The following is a 27,412-nucleotide window of genomic DNA, read 5'->3' on the forward strand; positions in this document are numbered from 1 at the left end:
TTTCTCTGTTCCTGTTTCTGTTCCGGCTGCTAGAAGTATTTCCTCTGAATCACTAAACTTTGCTGTTCTTCCACAAACATTTGTTACCTGTGATCTTTGTTGCATGTTTGTTTTATCAAGACCAATTTGTGATGCCATTTGTTACATGGCAAAAGCAACCATTTATTGATACTTGGAAACTAGGTAATTATAAGTTGCTGTTAATGCTTATTCCTCTCCCCCGTGTTACCTCTCCTCCCACTCATCTCTCCCTCGCCTCCCTCTCCTCCATCCTCCCCTCTCCCTCCCCCTCCCCCTCCCCCTCTCTCTCTCTCATTTCACAGGCTTTGGCTTTAACGGACTTTGGAGGTTCGCTGGGCCCTTCTCTAAGGTATGATTCATTACCTCCACATTTTATATTTCCCCGTTTCATTTTCCCCGGGCAGCCTCGGAGGCTGCCACACAGGAGAAATTCAGCCTGCTAAGCAACTGTGGTCCGGTCCTGCAGCTAGCCGTCCGATTGGTGTGGAGATTTATGAATCCTGTAGCCCATATAAACACACACATACACACACACAGCGACAAAGAAGCTAGAAATAACTTGAAGCGTAAGTTGCCCTTAATATCTGCTGATTGTGCATCACTTTAGAATACACAACGCTTACTGTAGTCATTTGCTATGAACAGGGTTCCTACTGGTATTGGAATTCCTGGAATATCATGGAATTTTTAGTGGTGTGCCAGACAGAGAAAGTCAGGGATTTGAGAAGTCAGGGAATATCAGGCAATTTTCCAAATGTGTCACTTTACAGGAATATAGCAGAATATAGACGCAAGCAGCGATGTCAGGGTTCAAAGCCGTAACAACTAAGCTACCACTGGGAGAATAGATGTTTTACAATAATGTCGGCTTATCTAGCTGAGAATCAATTACATTGTTTGAAAACTACATCTCCAAATTTACAACCATACAAGTCACATTTCTCTATTTTAGTTTGTTTTTGCTCAGCAAGTGTCAAATCAGCAAGCACGATAGCTTGACCGTTGCAAAAGTAAACATCTGTAGCTCTGTCTTTGTAGGTATTTGAGCAAAATGTCAGGTGACAAAGCCACAGCCAGGAACATAAAAAGATTGCTTAGGTAAGATAGGAAAGTAATATTTTTAAGCCAGTTGCGGACTGGGATAAACAAAAATATGGCCCTGGAAATTTGACCCGAACTTATGACCCCCCCCCCACACACACACACACAGCTGTATGGAGCTGGCCAGTCAGTCTACAGCAGAGCTACTAAACAGCATGGGACTTTCTTTTTATTTTTTGGTGTCAGTGTTGCTGGACTCGGCGCCGGCCCACAAGTCGACTGGCCCACTGGGAAAACTCCCACTACTCCAGATGGCCAGTATGCCCCTGTTTCAAGCCACTGATGTTCCTGTATTGTAGTTGCTGTCAGCTTACAAGGCTAACATAAAGAAACCTGCTAAATGTAATGTATCTTTGGAAAGATGAAGGTAAAACGGTAACAAGATAGTCAGCCTCAGGAGCATCATTGAATGCACTTACATTGGAGAAACGACAACAAATGACAGAAAATGTGAAATATACTTTTAGCTTCTCCAATCCAAACAAATATCAGCATCAGCCTTTAAAAATCCACATTTCTAACCCCAGTCATCATTTCTCTGTTCTTCCCGCCCCTCCACCCCCACCCCTCCCCAGCAAACCCAGATCCCGGACTACGCCGAGCTGATCGTCAAGTTCCTGGACGCGCTGATCGACAGCTACCTGCCGGCGGCGGAGGAGGAGCGAGGGGAGGAGCAGCTGCGGACGCCCACCTCCCCGTACCCCCCCGCCAGCCAGAGCCAGCTCAGCATCACCGCCAACCTCAACCTGTCCAACTCCATGACCTCGCTGGCCACCTCGCAGCACTCGCCAGGTCTCAACACTCAAAACTTCTCACAGCTTTGTTCATGTCCGCGTGTGTCTGTTTCAAAGTCACTGGAGAGTTTTATTCAGCAACATGAACCCAACTAAACACAGAAATTACACACCACCAGTGCCAGGCAGTGTTAATATTCCAGCTCCCTAACTTTCATAGAAGGCTATAATTTGTATATGAATGATTTTTTTTTTTTCAGGCATCCACGCATTAAAGGTCCCCTATTATCGGAATTCAAATTTACTATAATAGGATGTTGAATGGAGACATTTTAAAAAATGTGATGTTGTTTGAGTGGTTACATTTAAAGTTATTGCATTTTCAAAAATTTACCTTTTTTCAGATTAGTTCCAGTAAACGCATCACAACGGGACTTGGTCCTGATTGGCTCCCCTCATTTGAATTAGGAGCTGCTGTTATCGGCCAATCACGGTCCAGTATTGTGAGGACTTAAATTCAGACAAGACAAATGCTATGAATTGTATAGTTTCACCAACAGATGCGAAGGGGATCGGCAGTAGTGTTGGTTTTGTTTTCTTATGGTATATTACATTACTTTCACTTAAGATTAATACAGAACAGGGTTAATACAATATGATAAACATGTTGGACCTCATGTCTCCTAACAATTAATTTGCTAGTGTGTGTTTTTTCGTATACTGCTCTTTATACTGTCAGAGTTTTCAATAGCTTTGTTCAATCAGAAATAGGCTGGGTTTTACATCCTATTCCAGGTAGCATTAAAAAGCTCTTCAAAAAAGTCTTAAATTAACCCCGCAGATACCCATTTACATATATATAGGCTAGTATGTGAAATAAGCTTTGAGTGTCAGAATAGCCTAGAGATGTGTGAGTCATTCGCTAAAGTAGTATCAGTCAAGCTGCCTCTCTGTAGTTTCCTCTGGCCTGTGTTTAGCAGACTGCTAGTGTAGCTGTCTGTTGCTTCACTAGTCTATAGATGCTCACCAAGCTGACCGAAACACCGAATGTCTCCAGCCTGCAGTTTGCAATGCTGTGGTAACTCCTGTCTGTCTCACCGCGTTTGCTTTAACACTTCACCTGGCCGCCTTTTAGAATAGACAGTTTAGATAGAAAATGTAATTCCTGAAGAGGATATACGTACAGTCCAACAATTCTTGTATTCTCCTAACAGTTCAGATGCTTGGAACACGGCATTTTGTTTGCCTTTCAGTGGCAGTTTTGTTGGTTAAGTCGGTTTTTGGTGCCTGCCTCTAATAATGTACTAACACTATCATGACAAATCAAATACTAAATCCTACAAGAGCCCATGAATTATGTCCGGTTTAATTGAAAATTGGTATATCGAACAGTGTTAGTGTGTGGTGCAACCTTTTTGGCACCTGAGCTTTATATGGGTGTAAGGAAATTAGGCTTGGGCCGATATTCAATATTATTGAGTCTCGCAATATTGCGATATTGAATATATAATAAAATAAATTTTGTAAACAAAGTGTAATTCTGTATATTCTGAACCCATGGTTAGTGACATAGTGTTTTCACATGCACAGCTTAGCCCACAGCTAAGTCAGACAAGTATAGTGTGGAAAACTATCATGGTTTATATACAGATATATATATATATATATATATATATATATATATATGATTATGTATCCATCTATATATCATCCCACGCTACATTTTTATTGTTGCAATCAAATAACCTCCATTATTTCTCTATTCCATTTGTTATCAGATGATAGTGACTCACTTTGCTGTAATTCGTTTACATTTTAACTTTCATACTCAATTTTTTTGTTATCTTTTGTTTCTCATCACTCATCTCTTGTTTCTCTCCCATTATCTCCCTCTTTTTTCCCATTTTCTCTCCTCTCTCTCTCTCTGCCTCTCTTCCTCTATCTCTGCCTCTGTCGCTCCCCTCTCTCTCTCTCTAAAGCCTCTCTGTCTTGCTCTAAGTCTGCTGTTTTTGCGCCACACCTCCTCCTCCCAGGTACTCTTCCCCTTTGACCCTCTGTGAGGTCAAGTCAGACCCTCCGGGTCCTTGTTGAGCTGATCCCAGATCCACTCTAGGCTCAGAAATACTTTTTGCTGGACTAGTGTATTGGCTTTAACATAAAAGTCCATTTGCTATGAGCTTCAGCAGAGATTCACTACAAAAAAAGTAACTTCAGATGGGATAAAAAAGGGTAAATTTACTTATTTGATGGCAGTACTGCAGTACTTGCCTTTAAATTGAGGAGGCAGTTCACCCAGGCTTGTCCATAGCACCCTCTAGTGTTTCATAGTCGTTACTCAAACACTTGAATCAGATGCAGGCAAGAAATGAAATAGTGTATTGTTAATAGAACAGGAAACAGAAGCGGCTGACAGTGAAGCAGAGGAGCGGACGCGGTCGGGATCGGCCGCTCATATTTCTGATGCCTGTTCTTTCTGCTGTTTCACTCCACAGTCTAACGGTTCTCTGCGGCTCTCTCCTTTTCCTCCCTCTTTCATCTGCACCATCCATCCCTCCTCCGTCCTCCCTACACCTCTGTCTTCCTTCGTCCCTCCTCCCCCCTCCCCTCCCCTCCCCTCCCTCTCTCCAGGCGTGGACAAGGAGAACGTGCAGCTCTCCCCCAGCTCGGCACTCTCCGGCGGCGGCCGGACCCGCCACGGCTCAGCCAGTCAGGTCCAGAAGCAGCGCAGCGCCGGCAGCTTCAAGAGGCCCAGCATCAAGAAGATCGTCTGAGGAGCAGGAGGAACACCGCCGCCGCCCGCCCGCCCCCACCCAACCACCCACCCCCACCCACATGGCCCGCCAGTCAGGCCTCATGCTGCACTCCGCTTTTACTTCTTTATTTTTTTTTTTACTTTTTTTTTTTATTTTCTTCGTCGTTGTCTCAGCAGGAGAACAAGAACTTTTTTTTTTGGTGTTTTTGCATTAAAAAAAAAAAAAAAAAAAAAAAGGAGGAATACTAGTGAGGGCCAACTTGAATTCTGTGCTGAGATTTCTTTACGTTTAAATCTTTTTTATTTTAGCTTCGAGACGGCCCTAAGGCGAACGAGAAGCTGTCGTCGTTTCTTTTTTTTTTTGGTCTCTTTTTGTGAATAGAACCCGCCATGAGTTTCGGGGGGGGGAGTCGATATTTAAGCTGTACATAGAACATAAGACGACACATGTATAAACCTGACAGCGCAAATGTTTTGTGGCCGTTTTTTTTGTGTTTTTTTTTTCTTTTTTCCGTTTCCCGCAGCGGGAGGGTTTCACGTGCGAAGGCCACAAAGACTCTTGATGCGAACACCGGCCGGAAGAGCGACATCAAGGTTTCCGGTTCGGGACATCGACGAAGTATCGGACCATGATGTTGATATTATGTAGGGCAGTTTACACAGGGGAAGGGGGCAGAAAATAGCGAAGTTATGACTTGCGTGCTGAAGTTCGATCCATGCACCGACCCACCCCCCCCCCACACCCCCAAATTAAGTTCCCCTCACCCTCCTCATGACCAGGCTCAAAACACTCCCGAGTGCAGCCGCCTCCTCCGTCAGCGCAAAGATGGACCAAACGACAAAAAGGCAGCGGGGGAGCCGGCGATCCGCCCGACGGAATCTCCCCAAGACCGCCTTCAAATCTCGGATTCGGTCGGACATCCCGGTCCGCCCCTCCCCCCCCTGCCGATGTACATATTATACATAGAAAGATTATGTATAACTTGTCCTTAGTGATCAATTTAGATGTTGACGTTTTTTCTCCATGGTGTGCCTTTTGTCAGGGTTTTTTCAATGTGTATAATTTGTAAAATAGAAGCGAAAACCTTGCTGGGGACAAAAAGAACAGGTACTAATTATGGAGGCGTGCCGTCCACATCACCACGAGTCAACACGCTGCAAAAGAGCTGTGTCATAACTGGCATCCAATGATCGTCAAATATACAATCATCCATATACCCTGTTGCCTGAAAGTATTTATCCTGTACAGCTAGATAGTGCTACACACAAAAAAAAAATCTTCTTCTTTTTGAAAAACACTTTCCAAAAATGTTATTCTTTTGAAACACTTTCAGTGTATGAACATGAAGATTGCAAAACACTAGGGGAAGGCGCAAACTTGTAAATAGCTTTTTTTTTTTTGTTTGTGTGTGTGTGCGCGTGCGTTAAGTTTTTATTTTTGGGGTTTTTTGTTTTTCTAGTATGAATCGTGTTTTCAGCGCATAGCATTTTGATTTGTTTACACAGTGACAAGGAAAATTGTGTAATAGGCAATAATCCTCAACTCTTAAACTCCTTGGTCAATCACCGGTTTTATTTGTACAGCCGAACAGGGAAAACCAAATTCAGTATGTCGACTTGGTGCAATATGATGCCAACTCTTTTGTTGCCTATTCACATTGAGGTTTCTCTCTTATGTGGAATTTATTTATTGATTACCTCCAACGACCATTTGAAGAGGAGAGAGACATTGGATTGTGTGAAGTTTGATCCCATGATACTAAAAACACCTCCATTTCACCCTGACAGTCTTGAGTTGGAATGAAACACAACCCGCGTGAGATTAGGATAAGTTCTCGTATTTAACCCCTGGGTTTTTTATTAAAGGAAAAAAACATCCCTAAAACACTTTGACACTGTTAAAAACGGCTATCGGTGATGTATCTTGCATTTCTGGGTCCATTTTGTTATTTGGTGGTGTATTTGGGTTTTTATTCCCGTGGATAACTGTAAACATGACATCATGTTGAGATATTTCCAGCAGCTACAATGGAGTTTGCTACAGAAAATGTTTCAGGATCTAAAACATCAACATAAACGTCAGGTTTTGGTGTCAGCACCTCAGAACAACCGTACAGGGAGAAATCCACCGTAGAGATGGAGAGTCCAATTTCTCCACCGACAGTAGCCTCAATAGACCAGAATGCAATGCAGCCACAAGACATGTTTCCAGTAAGAGGCACAGGTCATTCTGGGAAACGTAGGAAATCACTAACTGCGGTAGAAGTAGACGAGGCAGGTTGAGGGAAAGCGGGTTCGCCAAAAATATATGACAAAATAACTCCCGGAATGCATTAAACATCACAAGTCGACGCGATCTGACAGTGTGAGAGTATCTGAGGGTGACGTTTTTCCTTTAACAGCCCAGACCCCAGCAGTGTGATCTGAAGAAACCCTCACAGCAGACCCAGGGACTCTGCACCAAAGACTAGCTTGCACTACAGGAATGGGAAATGAAATCCGGTTTCACAAACACGTTTCTGGGGAACATTTGGCAAAACGGTTCCCAAACCCGACGGGATGCGTGCGAAGGTTGCCGTGAACGGGATGACGTCGTTCACGAATGCACCCGACGCATAGAATGGGACTGTGATGACTAGTGTTCCCACTAACCGCTTCCCATCCACAGCTCAGCCTGCTTTGGTTTCTCAAACACTTCTATCCTGCCTTAACATCTATGCATGGCAAGAGTTGAGTATTGTTGTGCAACTCTTTTTTTTTTTTATCAGTTTGTCCATACTAGAAAGTTTGAAACAATTTCTTACCATTTTAAGTGTTGATTTTTAAAGTATAGATACCATGTACTTTAAGCATACATTTGTGAAATGGTTCACCACTTCTGTTTTTTTCTTCTATTGTCGTCATTTGAATTGAGTGTGAGGGAATGTGTTATATTCCCTTATGTCCATACAGTTCATGCAGTGAACCAACATATGTGTGATCACAGAATAGATGTTTTACCGAACGCTACGGCCGAAAGGGAACGAACAGACGATGATTTTAACAGAGACGGCCTTAGAAACAGTATTGTAGTTCAGCCTCAACAGAACGGCGTAAAGGGAAGAATGGAACATTTGCATTGCCCAATGTGTAACAATAGGGATTATTAACAACGAAATCTATTGAAACGTGATGCAGAATTCACTCCTCCCAGAGTTTGAAGCAGAGTGAATAGTCGGGGTAGTTGAGTGGGTGGAATCAGTCAGTGGGAAATAGAATCAGAAACCTCACTCCATTTTAATCTTGTTGCCCTTCATCGGTGATGCATTGTCATAGTTTCACTAATGGTTTTTTTTTTTGTTTTTTGTTTTTTTTGCATTAAGGGAATCAGGACCAAACCAGGAAATATTTTTTTTCACACTGTAAGTTGTTTAAAAGTCAGTAGCACCATTTTTGCCATTTGGGTCACATGTCATTCTTCCCTTGTGGGAGTTCATGCCTCTAACCACTGTCCAGTTTCCATTATTGAAATATGTGGCAGCCATTTTATGCTGATTTATTACTATCCAAAACCCATGAAGCTCAGTACATTTGCGGGGGGAGACATCACTCACCTCTTTCTCCTCTTCAGCCACTCAATTACAGGACAGCGGATCAGCTTTTCTGAAAAAAAACTGACAGTTCAGAGTACAGTTCCACCGAGAAGGGTTTTTGAAAACTGATACCAATATTTTTGGGGATTATAGCTGCCAATAGACAATATTTTGTGCTGATATTTAAAGTTTAAATTTGACCATTTTCATGTCAGAAAATTACAAGCATTCAGCGTTGTCCCAGAACTGTTGTTGTCAGGGTGGAAAAGCATCTGAAGCAGCATTTAGACCATCATGGGACACTAAAACTCTCCACTGAAACCCAGACTAATGACATCATTTTAGGGTTAGCAGCTCTTTCATGTCTGGTTTTCCAGTGGTCAGGGAGGAACCTCCATCATATCAGAGGTGGATGACACTGACTGGCTGATGGTTAATGAAAGGTCAATATCGGCCCCATATATCGGTCTAGCCCTAGCTCAGTTTTTCATCAATTGCGAGGGTGTTCATTACACATTTCCGGATGCCTGTAGCGGCGATGGCTCAGCACAAAGTGGCTACAAAATATCTCAATCATGTACATTTTGCCTAATGCTGATCTGTTAAGGTCAATCTGATCATTTGTCAAAAGGAAAGAATGATTTGGGATCCAAATGCCCGGGCTGGTGGAGTTCTTTAAAGCATGATGTCTCTTTCACTGTACACGGAATGAGATACTTTGCAGATGACACACAAATGTATCCTAGCAACTCAATCCGCGGGGCTTCACTTCCCAGGAAAAATCTAACGGCAAATTTCTTCGTCCGAGCACCATAATTTCTGTTTCCATAGTTTCCAGGCTTTAGTTTTACTTGTATGTGAATAGAATATTAAGGATTAGGTATCCATAACCTCTTAAACAAGTGGTTGACTTGCACTAATTTAAAAATCACAGTCATGGGTTTGTAAAGATGAAAAACCTCAAATGTGGCATGTTTTATTTGATGTTATGCAAAATCTAATGTCTCTAGAGTATTGGTCTGAGTTTTGTTTTTAATGCAGTATGTGTGACAATTGTAAATATTTTGTGTACAATTTGAGATGGTATATTTACTACACTGTACATACATGTGATATTGTATCATTTTGTTTTTGTAAAGCAGTTAGTTTCTGTATAATAATATACAAATTGAACTATTCCAGTGTTAGTAATAAAATGTTTTGCTCTCCACTATGTTCGAACCTGTGTGCTGACAGAGACTGAAGCCATTTCTTATTTTTTATTTTTTATTTTACCTCAATAAAGCACAACCACACATGCGCTACCTGGAGGCTGTTTCAACAAGCAAGACCTCAAGTTTAACTGAAAAAGATTTTTTTTCCCCTGCATCACTTGACATATTAAGCTTGTCTAGAATCTCTCTTCATTGTTTATTCCAGTTTGGTTATGTGAAACCGACAAACCAAAAATGTATGCAGGCCTAGTAAAGATTTTAAAGTTGTAAACGTCATCCACAATAAATGTTTAATGCCTTTTAAATTGTGGCTAGTCAAGCCAGAGGAGTTGGAGAGACTCCATTAATGGAATTTCAAAGTCGAGTTGCACTGTAACACATTGCCAGCAGTGATGTAGAGGTGGTGAACTATGACCTCCAGTCTACAACTGCCAATATAGGCTAGATAAGATATACTTTCTTTTTTTTCTTCCTCTAAAAGACTATCCTTATATAGCTTACATCACATTTGATGGTACATACTGTGATGCATTTAGGTTATAAAGGTTTATGTCAGCCTAAAAATATGGATAAACTCTATTCCATAAATAAAAAGGCGCGTTTATCCTACACTACCTCCCTGGTTAGCAAATAAAAGTGCCGTTATCAGAGCTAGTTATTTCCTCACATCCTAAACCTTTACTGCATCCTCATAGTAGTTCCCGCGAGATTACGGTTGACTTGAATGATCCTGACGTCTTGGTATCGCGAGGTTTGATCAGCTGTTGAGTCTGTTTTTAGAGTCTGGTGCTGGTCGGTGAACACGTGGGGAGGAGAGAGAGACTTTCCGTAGGGGACACGCTGGAAAAGCTGACATTATAACATTATAACATTATAGCAGTGTTCCTCTCACCGTGGCGGCGCTGAGGATCCTAACATCCTGTAAGTAACGTTACGCTAAAATGAAGGGGAAAGTGTGGATTTGGCAACAGGGGGAGAGACCATGCTAACCCGTAGCTACTATCTGCATCATCTTAAGACAGCGTGACTTAGTTCATATCCACTCACAGGGCTGCAAGACACTCATACTAAAGACCATTCAGAGACATTTTCACCTGTCTCCCGAAGCTGGTTATAGTTTAATATCACCGCTTGAGTGCAGCAATCCCATGTCATTGGACTACTAGCCTATACATCTTGCACTAACACACATCGCCAGTCAAGCTATTCTAGCTAGCTAGCAGCTACCCCCATTGTACAACAGTGAATTGGTAAATTACTCTGCTAATTGCTTCACTCCTGTGGTCTCTACACACTTATTAGCAAGGGTTTTAGGGTCTGGCCTGAATGGTGACAAATGTCTTTAGGTTGTCAGGTAGAAAGCAGCGAGCTGTCCTCGTCATGCCAGCTAGCAAGCTAATGTGAAGGTCTGAGGCCCAGGTTGCAGAGCAGAATTACACTTGGACTGAAAATGTCCTTTAGCTCTGCGACATTTGGGCACAAGCTCTCCGGTGCACTTTTGCTCCGTTTTAAAGCCGTGTGATTCAGTGCTTATGTAGTGTGGCCTAATGAACGTCACTTGGTGAATTGAAACTCTAAGATGGCCTTAAACGAGAGGCTTAAATGATTTAGGTAACCTACGGCCATGGCATGGGCTTCGAATCACAAATAATGTAGCGGATGGAAACGTGCGATCAGCTGCATGCAGATGCATTTCGCTCTTATTTTCTTAGACGTTTTATTTATCATTGAAGCCAAGGTGTTGGGCTAGCCGGCTAGGTTCATAGACTGATTCCTGCACTGCGGCCTAGCAGCCATGCTGTATTCCCTATAGTGTAGGTCACAGCTAGCCTGATACGGGATTCTATACAAGAGATCCTAACGCCAAATCCCATTCAAATATCTGTAAATGATATGCTTCCTTGCCTATCGGCTAACTTGTATACCTTTGGAACGCGACTTAAATTCTTTCATGAATTCCTAGGGTCTTGAGGTAAATTCGGCATATAAGTAATCCAGCAAGCAGCATATATTTCAATAAAGTTTCAGTTTTTCATATCTTTTTTTATTTCAGACGAGGGGAAACAGAGGGACCAGTTCTAAAAGTTGAAACTTACTTGAAATAAGTGCTGCTTAGTGTGTTAGATGCACGCCGAGTTGAAGGGTGTCTCCTGTGAATTCAGAAAAGGTCTTGAGTCTTATTATGATTTGTGTACGTTTGCTGATAAACAACGCAACATTAAACTGCCAGACTTCTGCATGCAGTTTTTGTGTAGTGATCTCTCGCGCTAGGTCACAGCTAGCTAGTTTCGTACACCGGTCATGCTGTCTCTTATTTTGTAATGGAGCAGTCATACACGACGGGTCTTATAGCCCGAATTGAGCTGCACAAACGGCTTGAGATAACCTTATTGGCTGCGGGATTATTGTTTGTGAGCCACACATAGCCCATTGTAGATATTCTTAGCACGTAGCTTTAATACTAGCATTAAGACGTCGATGAAAGTTGGCGTTATGGCCCTCTGGTACATTGGACAGCTCGCTAGGCAGTCCAGTGCAAATTGTCACAATGACACGGTAAATGGCTACAATTATATTTTCGTTTGGCTGTTTTTTCTCACTATTGGAATATATTAGTCTTCGTCGTGTAATCTGACCGTAGCAGTGTAAGTTAGCCCCGATAGGTTTCGATCAATCTTGTATAGCGACAACGCTTCGCCTGTTTACCATTCAAAACCAGACAGTGTACTTTTGCTTTCCTTAGCAGCTCATAAAATGTGCCCCAATATTTTTTTTTAATTAATTGGAGCCATTCTACAATTCGGCATACATGCAGCACATCATGTAACGTTAGCATTTATTTGAATAAAATGTCACCTTTAGAATTGGTGCGCCTGTTATCTCTACGTTAACCTTACTACCAAAACATAACGTGCCGCCACGGATGGTAGCGGGCAGTGTGAACCACTCCTAAAAGTTGATATTTTCTTGAATTGAAGTGCTGCTAGAGGGTCATCTATATGCCGAGTTTACCAGTGGATCTTTTTCATTTCGCTCTGCAAGTTATGTACGTTTAAGCAAGATAGCATTAAAGTGCCAGATTTTTTGAATCGCGTTTGTCGTCATTGAACGTACTGTACAGGGCTAGTAGCTATCCAGCAAGCGACAGCGTTAATAGACTGGGGTGGAGAATGCTTGTCTGCTCCTATGTGGACGGTGCGCCAGTGTTTCTCCGTATTCCTTGTGTAATAAGCTGCTTAGACTGCCTGTGCTCAGCGTGTTGTATGGTTTGTAACATGTAAATAGAGCCTGACCCCTCCGTTATCTAACCCGCCACAAGGTCACAACCTGATTCTTGACTTTCAGCACCAACGCACACACGTCTGGCATGAAAGGAGAGGCTCTAGATCTGTTTGGCTGCTTGTAGAGCAGCCAGTCCACTTGTATTCTAACCTTGTTCAAGGTGAATGTTGTAAATTCAACTTAGGCTGTGTCGGCAACTATTTCATATGGGCGTGAATGCATCTACATCAGCGCTTCTCAATCATTTTCATGTCTCATACCCCAAAAAAGACCCACATTAGACCACCGACTCCATTAGATACGATATAGTCCCAGAGACCCTTATGGGAAGATTTTAGTTGTTGATTTAATATTGAATTGTAGAACTGTCTGCACTGTACATGGGGAGATAATAGTGGTGAGAGTGAAATCTAGGATTACAATAGTTAAATTATATTGAAATTATAGTGAAATTAAACTATTCTTTTAGACCCCACTGATCTACATAACCAAATCCAGTCATTTATGAATGACCCAATGGTCTTGATGGTTGAATTCCAAATGGATTTTGATCCTTTATTAGTATGCGACTAGTATGTGGGTAGTATGTGACTAATGCTAGCTGATTGACCCCTCTGTTATCCCTGTTATCCACTTCACTGCCAGGAAGCCTCTGTCACTGTCACTTTTTGGCTCACCTGCCACTGGCTGGTAAACAAAAAAATGTATCTGCCAAGAATAATGTTTACCAGCCAGAATAATTATTATAAATTTTTCATAGAAATATGTTGCGCTACCTGTTTTTCAATGCTATTTCCTGTATAGAATTAGCAGATTACATTTTTTTTATTTAAAAAAAAAAACCCATCATAAATTGGGGGGGGGGGTGTTTTACATCAAGGTAGTGTTTAGCTATTGCATAATCTGTGTTACCAGCTGAATGATGACTTTTTTTATAGGCCATTATTATGAGAATATTCGACTTGTCCTGTCTTCAATTCTTCATTGGTATCATGTATGCTCTCTGGAATGGTGTAACATGCCAGTATGTGATTTACTAAATTATGTTATTGTTGTGGCAGACAGGATTTTATCCCCCCCCACACACACACACACACACACACACCTTTTTTTTCTTCCTTTTTTTTGTATCATGATGTTTTGTAGACCCAATACTGTGCTAATTAGAATTAAGCCTGTTGCTATGTCAGACGGGATCAGATCTTATGAATTGTAAGTTTGTAACTCTGCAGATATATTCACTTGTGAACTGCCCCCACACACCTGTTGACAATCACTATTGCAGTATAAAAAGAGAAGGCTGGTACCATTATTGGAATGGTGCTGTGATGAAGGCTTAATGCCAAAACGCGTTAGCCTAATGAAGCCAAAATGTAATGGTAAAATGGTAAACTGACACCAGGGCTTGCTGTTTTTTTGATTTTTGGAGTGCCGCTATCCCATGTCCGTCATGGCTTTCCTCATGTTTTAATTATAGCAGATCGCCCAGCCAAAGCCAAAGGGCTACAAGGGGAAGCGCACCTGCTAGGGCTGCAACTAATGATTATTTTCATTATTGATAAATCTATCAATAATTTTTTTCATGAATCAATTAGTCTATAAAATGTCAAAAATAATGACTAATGCCCATCACAAGTTACCAGAGCCCAAAGTTATGTCTTAAAATTGCTTATGTAGTCTGACCAGCAGCCCAAAACAAAAAGTCAAATGTTTTTCTGCTGCCATACTGGATTTTTCCTTTTTTAAATGGGTTCCTGGCTTCTGTCGTTGATCTTGAGCCCTTTAGGTGCGTAGGTTAAGCCTGACAAAACAGCATCTCTCATTGAATCACTTGCACATTGTATATACTCTCTAGTGTGGAATTTAAAAGGAAGTTGATGGAGGGCACCATGATGTGTGCGTGGTGTAGTCTTTCCCACCTGATGGGGAATGAGTCATTGCAGCCATGCATAATTCAAGGATAGGGCCACAAAATAGGTCCATTCATGTGTCTAAAGTATCTAAATGTGTATGTTTTACTTGGATCAGGATTCCCACTGGTCATGGAATTCCTGGAAAATCATGGAGCTTTGAGATGTGTATTCCAGACGGCTACAGTGGAGTGTCTGCTCGCAGCTACAGTGCAATTTGAGAAATTGTCTGAGGAAGTCAGGAATATGAATTTTCCAAATGGGTTCACTTCACTGGAATATCAGATGTATTCCTGTGAAGAGAATGTATTTTCCAACTTGTTTCACATTAGAGCTGAACAATTAATCTGGGGAAAAAAAAATTTTAATCGCAATATAATAATAATAATAATAATAATAATATAATAAGCCCTAGATGGACCATTCTGTTCAAATGGTCCATCCCAGGGCATAGCGGTGTGTTTCTGGCCTGCAGGCTGACTGCAGTTGACTGTACAGAGCAGGTGGGAGGGCCAGCAGCCGTAGAGGTCAAAAGTCCAGGTTCATTGGCGCTCACACTCCTACACACTCCGTATATATATGAGCCCGAGGCCAGCTGCCAACAAAAGCCCTGACTGGCAGTCGTGCAGGACGTGACGGAGTCGCCCGTGTGATGCATTCCTTCCTTCTGGAGGCAGGGGCGGCCAGGTCCGTTAAGGAAAGGCATGTCTGGACGTCCTTTTTTTAACATGGAGAGGGAGTCCTCTCCAGCCAATCGGGCACACCAGGAACCAGGCATGCTCAGCGCACAGCCTGGAGGCTAAACCAGCTGATAGGCCTCCTGCAGAAAGTGTAGAGGGCCATTTCATCATCGCTGGATAGGGCTGATTCCCCAAACACAAGCAAATTCACAAAGGGCGTAAACAATTAAAATGTCACACACCTTAGACCCAGCCTGCATTTGACCTTGGATGGTTTTATTTTCCCTGTGTGCTTTATCTCTTCGGTTCTGTATTTGACTTTGACTTGAAAGTGTTTGGCTTTCTAGTTAAGTCCAGAGAATATTTAATTGGTTGTCAGTTGCAGTATGCTGTGTATTTATGGCAGAGTTCAGAGCTCTGTTGCTAGGGAATGGCTGGAAAAGGTGTAAAAGGTTTCAAATAAAAAGGGTTACAATGAACACCATCAAACTGGAGTTGCCATACACACTAATTTATTTAACAGTAGTGTTCAGTTTTACCCCGACTTAAATCTGTCAAGTGTGAGAGATGAGCTGTTGTCTGTGCACCGCCTGGCCTTAACTTGACTATTTCGACTTTTTAAACTTGATCAAGGATGATGGTAACAAATCCCTGAACATTTTTCAGTATGGGACACTGACAAGCAAGTGTCTTCATGTGTCTCTTGATGGCGCTAGGTAGCTCCCAAGTAGATTATAGGCCCTCCCACCCCCCCACCTCCTCCTTTTACTATTTTAGCCATGGTAAATGTCTAAACTGCAGCCATTTCAAATGAATTGTGTCCTATAGAGTGGGCCACACTGGTTCAAATGGTTGCAATTGTGACACAGTGGGTCACACAGGGGATAAATGTGTGCTACAGACATTTTTAATTTCACCAAAGACTCTAGTTAAGCGGTTCAAAGGGTCTATTTACTGTAGTATTTTTAAAGTGGCTAGTCTTCCCCCAGCACTCAGTTCCCCTGTACCATTTGTTGTGAAAGATGTGTGAATAGGTCTGATGGATCTTGTTGCTGACTCCCTGGCTGGGTGTCTATGTAAACGCACTGCATATTGGTTGAATCCTAATTATCATGTTAAACAGATGACGTTAAAGGGTAATACCACACAAAAGACTTAAAGCATTTCCCCTGGTTCCTTTTATATAAAAAATGGTAGCTATTCAGCTATTTTTCTTGCCAATCATTAAGTTTATTTGACTTTAAACAAATGGATTATGCTTTGATGTACTATACTGAGAAGTGCACAGATATTAGGTTCTGCATATACCCATTCACATTTGAACCCCGATTTGTCACATATCTTGGTAGTTCGACAGTAAAGTGTCCAGTCTTGTTTTCTGTAGGTCTTGGGACAGAGCAGAATATGAATTATGATTCTGCTCTCCAAATCATCACTACTTAGCATTTTTTGTTGATTTTGTAAAGCAACCATGGTTTCATCTGAATTTGTCAGTCAAGCGTGTAACCATGCAAGGGTGGCTGTGATTCAATAACTTAAGAATTGAGGAACATGTGTACTTTTTTCAAACTTTTATCAAACTGCAATAAACTGGCTGACCAGAAAGCCAGTTTGCCCAATCTTGCTATCAGCTGTGTTAAATGTGAAATGTCCTTCAAGCTATGCTAACCTGTGTGTTTCTTTTGTTACTGCTCTCCCAGGTGTAGCTGCTAGAGTCCTGAGGAAATGCCGCTGAGGTTTCGCTCTATTGTTCCCTACACGCTGCCTGGAGTGCTGGCGCTGATAGGCTGGTGGTGGTACATCGCACGGAAGAAAGAGCGAATCACCAGCCATGACAGCCCGGAGGGGGCTCCAACCGCGGTGGGCCTCTTAACCTCCCCAACAGAGGGTAGCAATGGTCTAGTTGAGAAAGGCACTATATCCCCAACAAATGACACGGGAACCCCCACCCACCAACAAGCCAGCAGAGACAGACCTCCAAAGGTCAAAGAGCAGAGATCGACAGAACAAGAAGTAATTGCCCAGGTCCACCTCCCAGATACGAAAACCTCACCTTCGCAGGACCAGAGCTCTGAAGTAGCAGCTCCTCACCCTGGCAGAGTCAGAACAGAGGAAATCCATAAGGCTTCGGACTCAACTCTACTACCACCCAGCATAGAAGAGAGCCCTGCCCTCCAGGTATCGGCGAAAGACCACAAGGACCCAGAGAGAAGCCCGGCACCCAGCTTGGTAACGGAGCCTGAGAAACACATGGTCAAGGATCCAACCTCTGCTCCAGAATCCATAGTAGAAGCAGCCATCTTGCCCTGCCAGTCTGCCCAGTTCACCCAAGTCACCGGTGCCTCCCTGACAGTTGCAGATCTTGCCAATGCCGAGAGGCCCGAGCCAGAGGGGGAGGTTGCGACGCAAGAGGTGGCAGTGCCCTGTGTAGCACAGCCAGTGAAGGATCTCCACACCGCCATCACTACCAAAGATGAGATAGTTGTTTGTCCAGTCACCCCAGCCAAAGCCCAGAGCGCGATCACACTAGAGGCAGACTCTCTAGAGACGCCCACGCAAGGTTTGTTCCACCACGTGCTGACCAGCACACCTACCTCTCCGGCCCCAGTCCCGACCCTAGCCCCGACCCCCATAGCCCTGACCCCAGTGCAAGACTCCACTACCACAGCAGCGGCCTCAGAGGACGTCCTCGTAAGCAGTACCAGTGGTGAGGAGCAGGATCTGGAGCTCCTAGCAGCCGGACTGATCACTGAGGTCATCTCGGCAGCCACCCAGGAGGTCCTTGGTGTCACCGGCTGCCAGGACACAGACAACAGCCAACCTGGCTGCAGTAGTGGCACACCACTGGCCAACGGCAGGCCGTGCTCGCAGCAAGAGCCAATGACAGCAGCGCAGCAGCACCACCTCCTTGTGACAGGTCCCTCCCAGATAGGCTGTGAATTTATAGAGGCAAAATTAGCAGAGAAGGAAGAGCAAGGGATGCCTAATGGATGCTCTTCAGTCTCAGTGTGGGAGCCCATTGAGGTTAGTCACAGGGAAAATGAGATGAAGAATGCACAGATAGGCCATTGGCCGACAACATCACACCAAGCAGCGCAAGGTGCTCCACTGCCAAACCTGGTCACACTGAAAGCCGATGAGGGGGCAGCGCTGGCCGAGGACTCCGCCTGCAGCACGTGCCACTCTGAGGACGGCGTCAGCAGTGAGGACCTCCAGAACAGCATCCCTGACAGTCAAATGGATCTGATACAGGTTACAGAAATGTCAGCAGGAGAGGCTACACTGCCTCAGCCGTTGGCTGAGACCTCCACAGAGGCAACAGTCTTGACCTTAGCTGGAGAAAACACAGTAGATGCCGTGTGTGAGATAAAGAGGCTCAATGGAATGGGCCTCCTGAGGAACGGTGCTCATGGGACGAGCGAGGCGGAGACGGATCAGTCTGGAGGTGAGAGATGAATCCGATTGTGTCTAATCTGTGTTTAGTGGTGTTAGAAGTGAGATTGCTGACCATGTTGCTGTTAAAGGGCTACTTTGACTTTTTGGAGTTTGGCCCATTGGTCTTCTTAAATGTGACAAGAGGATTGGCACCAAAATCATCTATGTATCTCTGTCTGATGCACATGCTAGAGCTTTAGCATACAGTTGTTGTTTTTGTGTTGTTTGTTTTTTAGATTCTTTTTTTGGCATTTTTGCCTTTTTATTAGGTAGTTCAAAGTAGAGAGAGACAGGAAAGGCTGGGAGAGAGAGGGGGATGACATGCGACAAAGGTCCTGGGCCAGATTCGAACCCAGGACCTTTTAGTTATCCCAAAGGTAGTTGTGGTATTGTTTTTTATTCAATGACCTGTAGATTCACAACTGAAAACAAAATCTCAGTCTTCATCATAGTGAAGTCCATCATGAATCAGCAGTGCCAAAAACTTGAGCTGTCTGGCTAACTTGGCTCACTTCCTCTGTAAAGAAAACAAGTTGCGCTCAAAGTCTTGTGAGAAGAGAAATTGTCTGCCATTGAAAGTGCATTCTTTGCCAAATTTTATGTCTATTTTATGAATCCCCTCGCCTTGTGTATCTCCTATCCTGATTCCTCTCCTGACTCTGTTACATTGGTGAAACTCATTTAAATTGGGTTTATGACTGGCAAAGATTATTGTACATCACTTATGTGAACCGTCTACAGAGCCATATAGAAATTTGAATGGGGTGATTAGAGGCATTTTAGTAATTCCATTCTACCCTGTTTGAATTGAAGGATTTGTAGGAGATTGGTGAGGATGGTTGTACTTGTTGCAGAACCTCATGTCTAAACTTCCTCAAGCCTATTAGGAATTGTTTAAAGACCCAGCGCAATGATTTCAATTAAGTCAGGAATAACTTGCTAATGCAGGGAGTGTCATTTTTTTTTTCTTCCAGTTTTGATGGTTCATTTAATTTGTTATAACAGTTTTAGTGCCTCTTTATCTATGCCCAGCCAATTCTATGTAGTTTGAGGGGGCGTGGCCCTTTCCACTTGCTTAACACCATTCATTTATTATTGGCCATCATGTCCAAAGTGAGGCATTTAACATTCACAGTACAATTGGTGCTAAAGTAAATTATTTTTTGGAAAGTATGCTTACTTTGAAAATCACTAAATACTTGCTACATGTCAAATTCCATGTTTAAAAAAAAAAAAAAAAGTCAAGGTACATGTTCTTCCTCTCCTGTCAGTCTGTGCCTTACTTGCTCACCCACACGCAGAGACCAGCTCTGTTGTCCATTAAACTTAATTAGTCAGATGAAAAATACTATGCATTTTCAAGATGAGGAGAGAATTGAGAAACTGCAAATAAATGGATTGTCATGATTTTACAGCAGCCTACGTTGCTCTCACTAGCCACCAAGGGAAACTGCGAGTCGTCTTTCTCCTCACTATCTCACACCGTCACAGACTACTCTTTCTAGAAATAAGCCAATTATCAGAAGGTCAGACATGAGCCTGGTGTTAACCAACATTAACGGTAACAAATGCTAGGACAAGCAATGCTGTTGTGGTGACACTTAAAGCTCACCTAGTTAACAAGCTAGTTGTTAGCTGTTTTTAACTGTTTGTTGTTAGCCATTAGCTGTACAGAGTGAGCCTAATCCTTCCCTTTAATTGTGCCATTCGCTGCATACCGTTATTTTTGTTTCTTGGGGAATAAATATCCAGGAATATCAATGGAACTTGGGCAAAAATTTACAATATATAATATATAAAGCAGGCATCGTGGTTTTGGCTACTTCAGCCGGCTACCGTCTAACAGACTACAGGGCACCTCATTATCTATGCATACCACTGACCAATGAGAGTATTCATTGAAAACTGGATGTTAATGATGCCATTTGTACCAGCAAGTAGATTGAATTTCTAGATGGTTTGATTCAGTTGACAACTAGAGGAAGAGTTTCTCAAATGGCATTTCCACAACAGAATTGTAATAATTTGGGCATTAGGCCATTTGTTAAACATTTCCATGGGCAATGTAATTCCAATTGCACTGGGCCTTTTTAAAGTTGCTACATGTAGCATGATACCTTGGTATAATTACCATCAACAAATGTAACCACGGTGGAGACAATTGGTAGCCTCTATCTCGCGCCAGTGGTATTGTTGGTGCTTGTTTCTCAAAATGAAGGCCACATTTCCCATAATCCCTGTTGCTTCCTGTCAAATGCTTAGGATATGCAGTTGACCCCAAGCATCTATGTTGCTGTTTATACTGCTGTAAATGTGGTGATGTGCGATGGTAAATATGGTGATAATTGTGTCTATGTCCAGGCTCTGATGTGAACAGTATGGACTCGGTGGACAGCGGCTGCACTATGGGTGCTGGGGAAAGCCAGAGCAACCATGCTACCGCCTCGGGTTCTGAGCTCGTCATTTGGGAGATTGAGGTGCCAAAGGTGAGTCAGTGGGCAAAGATTAGACCGACATGTCAGTTTGCCAATATATCGGGTCCATATTGGCCTTTTATTTAAATCTGATATTGGCCATTCATGATTAGCCCCCGACCAGAGAAATCATTTAATTTTGTGGGAGGATTTTACTCATCCAGCCTCAGCGTTGGCGAAGAATTTCCTTTGTATGGGTTTCAGTGGAGAGTTTTAGTGTCCCACGGTCTAAATGCTGTTCCACCCTGACAAGAATAGAATTCTGGATATAAAATGGCATGAACATGGTCAGATGTAATGATATTGAATATCGACACAAAATATTGGTTAATTGCAGCTTCAATCCGAAAATTTCAGTATCGTATAAAACCCACATTGGTTGAGTTCTGATTGTTTTTCTCCTTGGACACAAATGGCTGCTATGGTCCACTTTCTGAATTCTGATTAGCAGGTGGCATAAACAGTCAAGAGTGACTGGTGCTTGTGGATGCCTAGACTTGTGATTTATTAATCCCAAACTCAATTTGTGGAATTACTCAAATCAGGCCAGTTAGACTATCGCCCAATTAATCATTCACCAAGTGGAGAAAAGCCAGCAGGGAGAAGTACAAAGAGTGAAGGCAAAGATTACTGACTTGACTAAGTTTAGACTCTGCCCCTATGGTGCTTGAAACGGCCGATTCAGCAACTTTGCTAGTTCTACTTAGAGTATATTGTCACAGTTCAAGTTTTTTAAATGACTGAATTTGGATGATTTTTCTCCAAACCAAGGGAAACATTGTAAGGGAGGCAACGTCTCCAAGAAGTCTGAATTGTGGCTTGCTTCTTACTATTAAGTTCACAACATTGTTGAGATGTAATAAACCAGAAATACAACACTGTGTACAAATTGTCCACTGTCTGTCTGACATGCTATTATCTTTTTCTGGCTGTCCGCCCCTCGCAGCATCTGGTAGGGCGGTTAATCGGGAAGCAGGGGAGATATGTGAGTTTCCTGAAGCAGAACTCTGGTGCGAAGATCTACATTTCCACCCTGCCTTACACACAAGAGTTCCAGATCTGTCACATAGAGGGTGAGTCAGTGGGATGACCTCTTAAAATCTCCCAGTGCTTTTTGAGAAATCCAAAAATCTGATAGTGAGGTTCCAGGCTTCTTGGATTTTTCAACGTCTTGGTTCAGATCCCTAGATGGCTCGTGGTGAAGATTACAACGGGTCTTTATATATGTGGCTTTAACAGTTGTCGATCAGTTTTACAGATATTTGACAGGACAGCTCTTACTTTTGTGTATGTTAGTAGCCCAGAAGTCAGTTTGATTTATTTGTTAATATAGAATATAGAATAGCCACACAATGAGCCACAAATCAGATTTGGTCGTCATAAAATGAATAAAAAATGAGCATACATTCTTTAAGAAAGTATTGAAACCAAATGTCTGTTTGATCACCCCCCAGGCACCCAGCAGCAAGTTGACAAAGCCCTGTCGTTGATTGGGAAAAAGTTTAAAGACTTGGACCTGACCAACCTGTATGCACCTCCGCCTCCACCGCTCACGTTGCCGTCGCTCCCCATGACCTCCTGGGTAAGCATGGGCTATGCAGCTCCTCTGTGTCTCCATTAAGTGTACATTTTATTTTCAGAATTGATTAATGTGGAAAAACATTGCCAGCCCAGCAAAGCCGCTAATTGCTTTTAAAGTCAGAGTTTCTTCTCACCAACAATGTAGGCAAACCCTTCATCGTAAATCTATGTTTTGGTCGAAAAAAACACATTCAAATTTCTCTTTGAGTTACCAGAGAAGATAATACTACAAGTGGTGATAAGTGGATCTAGATTAGGAAAACGTAAAAGTGCTGTCGGTTTGTCCTCCCCCCAGCTTCTCCTCCCCAGCGGCGTGACGGTAGAAGTGATTGTGGTGAACATCGTGTCGGCCGGCCACGTCTTCGTCCAGCAGCACACCCACCCTACCTACCACGCCCTGCGAAGCCTCGACCAGCAGATGTTCCTCTGCTACTCCCAGCCGGGCACCCCCGCCCTGCCTTCCCCCGCCGAGGGTAAGCGCTAGGGTTACACCGATAGATTGGCTTCACATATACCATCCAGTCGCTTTTGTCCGCCTTCAGTACGATGGAGGTTCTTCTTTTTTTACTTCTCAGTGGTGTTGGTCTGTAAAACCTGCAATGAAACCTGCTTCACCCTGCCTTTAAGGAGCTGCTAACTCACCTGAAAGAATTTTATTAGTATGGATTTCAGTGGAGAGTTTTAGTGTGGTAGTGCCAGTCTAAATGCTATGTCAGAGGTTTTTCTGAGAGGCCAATTCTGAGGGAAACACTGAACCCATTTCATTTTGGGGATTTTTGGAGGAATGAAACTGGTCAAATTTAAAAGATATTGAAGATCGACCCAGAATATCATCTATTGGCAGCCTCAGTCTAAAAATATTCGTTCCTACATTGGTTGAACTCTAGGACGTGTGTGTGTGTGTGTGTGTGTGTGTGTGTTGAGGGATCATTTGAAAGGATTGGCATTAGTAGCAATGCCATGCGTAGCTGTTGACAACGATCATGTAAACATCACTGATTTTTGAAGATCGTCAACTTGAAGACCCATAAATGTGTTGGAGCCACTGGTGAGACATTAATAAGTATTGTATCTCTCTCTTTCTCTCTCTCTCTCTCTCTCTCTCTCTCACACACACACACACACACACACACACATAGTGGGTGTGATCTGTGCAGCTCCAGCGGTGGAAGGAGCCTGGTGGAGAGCCCAGGTCATCACCTTCTACAAAGAGACAAATGAAGTAGAGATCAGATATGTGGACTACGGTGGCTACGACAGAGTCAAGATCGACTCGCTACGGCAAATAAGGTGCGTTTCAGAAGTTTATTGTTCACTCTAGGTATTTAAAGTATTACTCAGGTATTCACTCAGAAGGTCGTGGAAACTGGTGGATTTTCTAGGAGTGTATTTGACTTTGCTCCAGCTCTTCTGAGCTCACTTGTCTGCTACCATTAGTTTGGAAACCTAAATAGACTTTGAAATTCTGCAGCCTCCTGTGGCCGACATCAGAGTTGCAGCACAAATAGCCATGTCGGCAAAATATTTTTTGTATGTTACCTGACTGCTCCTCTGTTTTTGATGTATTTTCCAGGTCGGACTTTGTAACATTACCGTTCCAAGGTGCTGAGGTATTACTTGACAACATTGCCCCACTTCCAGGTAAATCAGCGTTTGTATTGGTCTGTTTATTTTATTTATTTTTTTCTATGTTTTTCTATGTTCAGTAACTTCTAAACTGTAAGGCCTAGCATCAAAACTTTATTCTGTCAGATTCCTTGACTCAAGGCAAAATCCATTGCACATACAGGTTTTCATTTCCACCATGAGAGTTTTTCATTCATGAATTTCATGCAAAACCTATTTTTCGCTATTTCTCCCGCAAGTTGATCCAGTCTTTGGGAAACTTGACACACAGACGTAATCTAGGAATCTCCATATATGCTATTACCCAGAGTTTTGAAGACTTGCAAACAGGAAGTCGGGCATAATAATAACTTCAGATAAATATTTGGGATGGACCCCAAAGTGTGACAGAACACATGTGGTCACGCTCCATAGTGCCAACATCAGGCCAGCCTTGCAATAGGACCATTTATTTATTTACTTATTTATTTTCAATTAGAAATAGGCTGATTTTGTTTCTGCGTTTTGGTTGTTGAATTGATCTTAAATTAAATTTGGCTCTCTGAAGCCTACAGATACCCTGTGCTTGACACATGTATAAATGTCCTTCAACAGGAGAGGATCGCTTTTCAGCGGAGGCCACCTCGGCGCTGGAGGAGCTGACCAGAGGAGTGGCGCTGCTCGCACAGGTAAACCCGCCTTCAGTACCGAGCTGCTAGAGATCCAGTCAGTCAACCCCCGCTGACCGGCCATTTCTCCTCTGTCTCAATACAGGTTTCAAACTACGATAACAACACAGGCCTCCCTCTGGTCCAGCTCTGGAACATGGTAGGAGACGAGGTACGTTTCTGGGACACACCTGGTTTTCCAAACTATTTTCTATATAATGCTGTATATACTATATCATTTTAGGGTTTGACCGATATGGGGCACTCAAGGCCAGTATCAGTGTTTTTTGGACTGACGCCGCCAGTAGCTATTTTGTGCAATATTCAATATCTTCAAATTTGACAATTTTCAAATAATTCCAAAAAATGTTGATGTTTTATTCCTGTCGGGGTTGAAAAGCCTCTGAAACGGCACATACAGCAATGGACACTAAAACTTTCCATTGAAACACAGGATAATAATAATAATACTTGTAAAACATATTGATGCATACTTGTGGAATCTGATCAAAATGTGTCATCAGACTCAATTCAGGTTAAGGTTTTGCCATAGACAATCAAGTTAGTATTAATCAATTCTATAATAAATATGTAATCAATAAAACCGCATTATATCCATCATATCAGAGGTGGACCGGAGCCCCATCTATTGGCAGTCTAACCCTAGTATGTATATATGAGTGTGTTCAGCCATGTGCTTAATAGTTGCATCAATAATTAAATCCCGAACTGATTCATCTTTCTCTTCCTCTTCCAGCTGGTTTTGGTGAACCGCACGCTGGCAGAGAGGGGGTTGGGGGTTTGGGTGGATGGATTTTGAAACCCCGACCTCCCTCTGGTCCCCACCCCCACCCCTCTCACCCCCTTATTCTCCTCTGATTGGCAGTCCAGGACCCAGGGGACCCAGCCCCACCAAACACCTTTCACTTTGCAGTGAGAGGCCACACATCCACTGGATATGAGAAGATTGTTTTTTGCTTTCTTTGTCTTTTTTTTCTTTTCTTTTCTTCTTTTTTTTTTTTTTTTTTTTACACCACTTGTCAAAAGAAATTAAAAGTTGTTATCTGCAGGCATAATTTACCAGAACAAAGTACTGCTTCAGAATAAGCCAACTTTCCTTTCCCCTCCTTGTTCCTACACAACAAAACAAACTTGAAGAAGGAAACGGTACTTGTAAATTTTTAAAAAGAAATCTATATTGTAACTAAAATAAAGGTTAATCCGATTGCGTTTTTTTTTTTTTTTTTTTCCTCCGTCCCACCTGAAGTTTTCCTCCGGGCCTCTGCACTGCCTGACTGTGGATCACCATGCTGTGGATATATATCTCAACTCCAATAACGTGTCGGTCAATGGAAGACGAACACCACCATCAGCTGACTATGTAGACACTTGTACTGTGCAGTTGACAGTAGGCATAACGGTTGTCCTCCATGTATACAGTTTTGAGGTTCATTGACACTTGTGCTATACGTGAGATTCTTGTCTGTAGGTCTTTAGTCGGTGTCAGGTGCCGGCTGCATTTCACTGTTGATTTAGCGGATGTTTTTTTTTTTGTTTTTTTGTTTTGGGGTTCTTCCAAAAGCGTGTTCAGTCCCACCGGTATCTGGATTCATCAGGGGAGGCCAAAATGTTGAGACTGGCGGGTGGTTAGCGCAGCAAAGCGCAGCGGAGGACAGAGGGTGTTTCCTGGTGGAGTACCTGAGGCATGACCAGGCCTGCTTCATCTCCCCTGGCCTTCATCCAACCCCGTGGCCTTATGGAGTAATGGGCTTCCTTCTCTGGGCTCTCCATCCCGTCGACCGAGCTGCTCCAACCTCCATCTGCCCCCTCCCTCCATCTAGGAGAGGGGAGCGAGCCGGTGGCCTCTGCCGTCCGCTGGCTCGTCTTGACTATTCTCCAGCTCCTATGCTGCGTTCCAGAGATGTCGGAAAGTCGGACTTCCTACTCTGAAAAATGTAACAGAACGGCGGAATTCCAAGTTGGAAACTCGGGCGTGCACTGTAAACACTACACAGCATTGCTTTTAACATGTTTAGAATCCTCAAAATACCCTCAAGTTATACATTTAAATTATTTTTTGGGTTGGGGTTAGTTATATCTATCAAAACACCTGGGCAAATTAAAGAAGCCTGACATCTAATGGTGAAAACTAGGGTACTGAACTGATTTTTGGTGCCAGGTCACCTTCTATAGAGTACAGGTGGTGAAATCGCCTGGCACCAAAGACCAGCCCATAGCAGATTCAGTACACCGTTTCACCATCAGGCTTCACACAGATTTGGGTTTGGGGTCGCGGGCGTCCATGTTTCATCCCTGGTTTTTCCCAGCTGGACTACTGGAACATACAGGAGTTGTAATTACGACTGACAAGAAGTCAGGAATT

The 27,412-nt window shown here is 43.0% G+C and overlaps 2 protein-coding genes across 4 annotated transcripts in view; both read left to right on the forward strand.

Annotated features, from left to right (window-relative positions):
* The window catches only part of nf1a (neurofibromin 1a), an 81,155-nt gene extending 76,498 nt beyond the window's left edge, over positions 1-4,657 (forward strand). For all 3 annotated transcript variants that reach the window (XM_071914367.2, XM_071914369.2, XM_071914368.2), the window contains exons 55-57: positions 324-370; positions 1,698-1,914; positions 4,485-4,657. In XM_071914367.2, coding sequence (XP_071770468.1) covers positions 324-370; positions 1,698-1,914; positions 4,485-4,627 — 407 coding nt within the window. In that variant the 3' untranslated portion in view covers positions 4,628-4,657. The remainder of the gene's footprint in view (positions 1-323; positions 371-1,697; positions 1,915-4,484) is intronic.
* Positions 4,658-10,180: 5,523 nt separating this feature from the next.
* akap1b (A kinase (PRKA) anchor protein 1b) lies at positions 10,181-26,812 on the forward strand. Its single transcript, XM_071914377.2, has 11 exons — positions 10,181-10,315; positions 16,967-18,711; positions 21,063-21,187; positions 22,122-22,248; positions 22,630-22,757; positions 23,052-23,229; positions 23,896-24,046; positions 24,330-24,397; positions 24,977-25,050; positions 25,136-25,201; positions 25,787-26,812. The coding sequence occupies exons 2-11, from the start codon at positions 16,992-16,994 to the stop codon at positions 25,847-25,849; spliced, it is 2,700 nt and encodes an 899-aa protein (XP_071770478.2). The 5' UTR covers positions 10,181-10,315; positions 16,967-16,991; the 3' UTR covers positions 25,850-26,812.
* Positions 26,813-27,412: the final 600 nt, after the last annotated feature.

This window comes from Centroberyx gerrardi, chromosome 6, assembly GCF_048128805.1.
Source record: "Centroberyx gerrardi isolate f3 chromosome 6, fCenGer3.hap1.cur.20231027, whole genome shotgun sequence".
Classification (NCBI taxonomy): Eukaryota; Metazoa; Chordata; class Actinopteri; order Beryciformes; family Berycidae; genus Centroberyx; species Centroberyx gerrardi.

Coding starts and splice junctions, on each gene's coding strand:
- akap1b (XM_071914377.2), top strand. CDS start 16,992: ATGCCGCTGAGGTTTCGCTCTATTGTTCCCTACACGCTGCCTGGAGTG. Junction 18,712..21,062: donor GGAGACGGATCAGTCTGGAG/GTGAGAGATGAA, acceptor GTCTATGTCCAG/GCTCTGATGTGAACAGTATG. Junction 25,202..25,786: donor GGAACATGGTAGGAGACGAG/GTACGTTTCTGG, acceptor TTCCTCTTCCAG/CTGGTTTTGGTGAACCGCAC.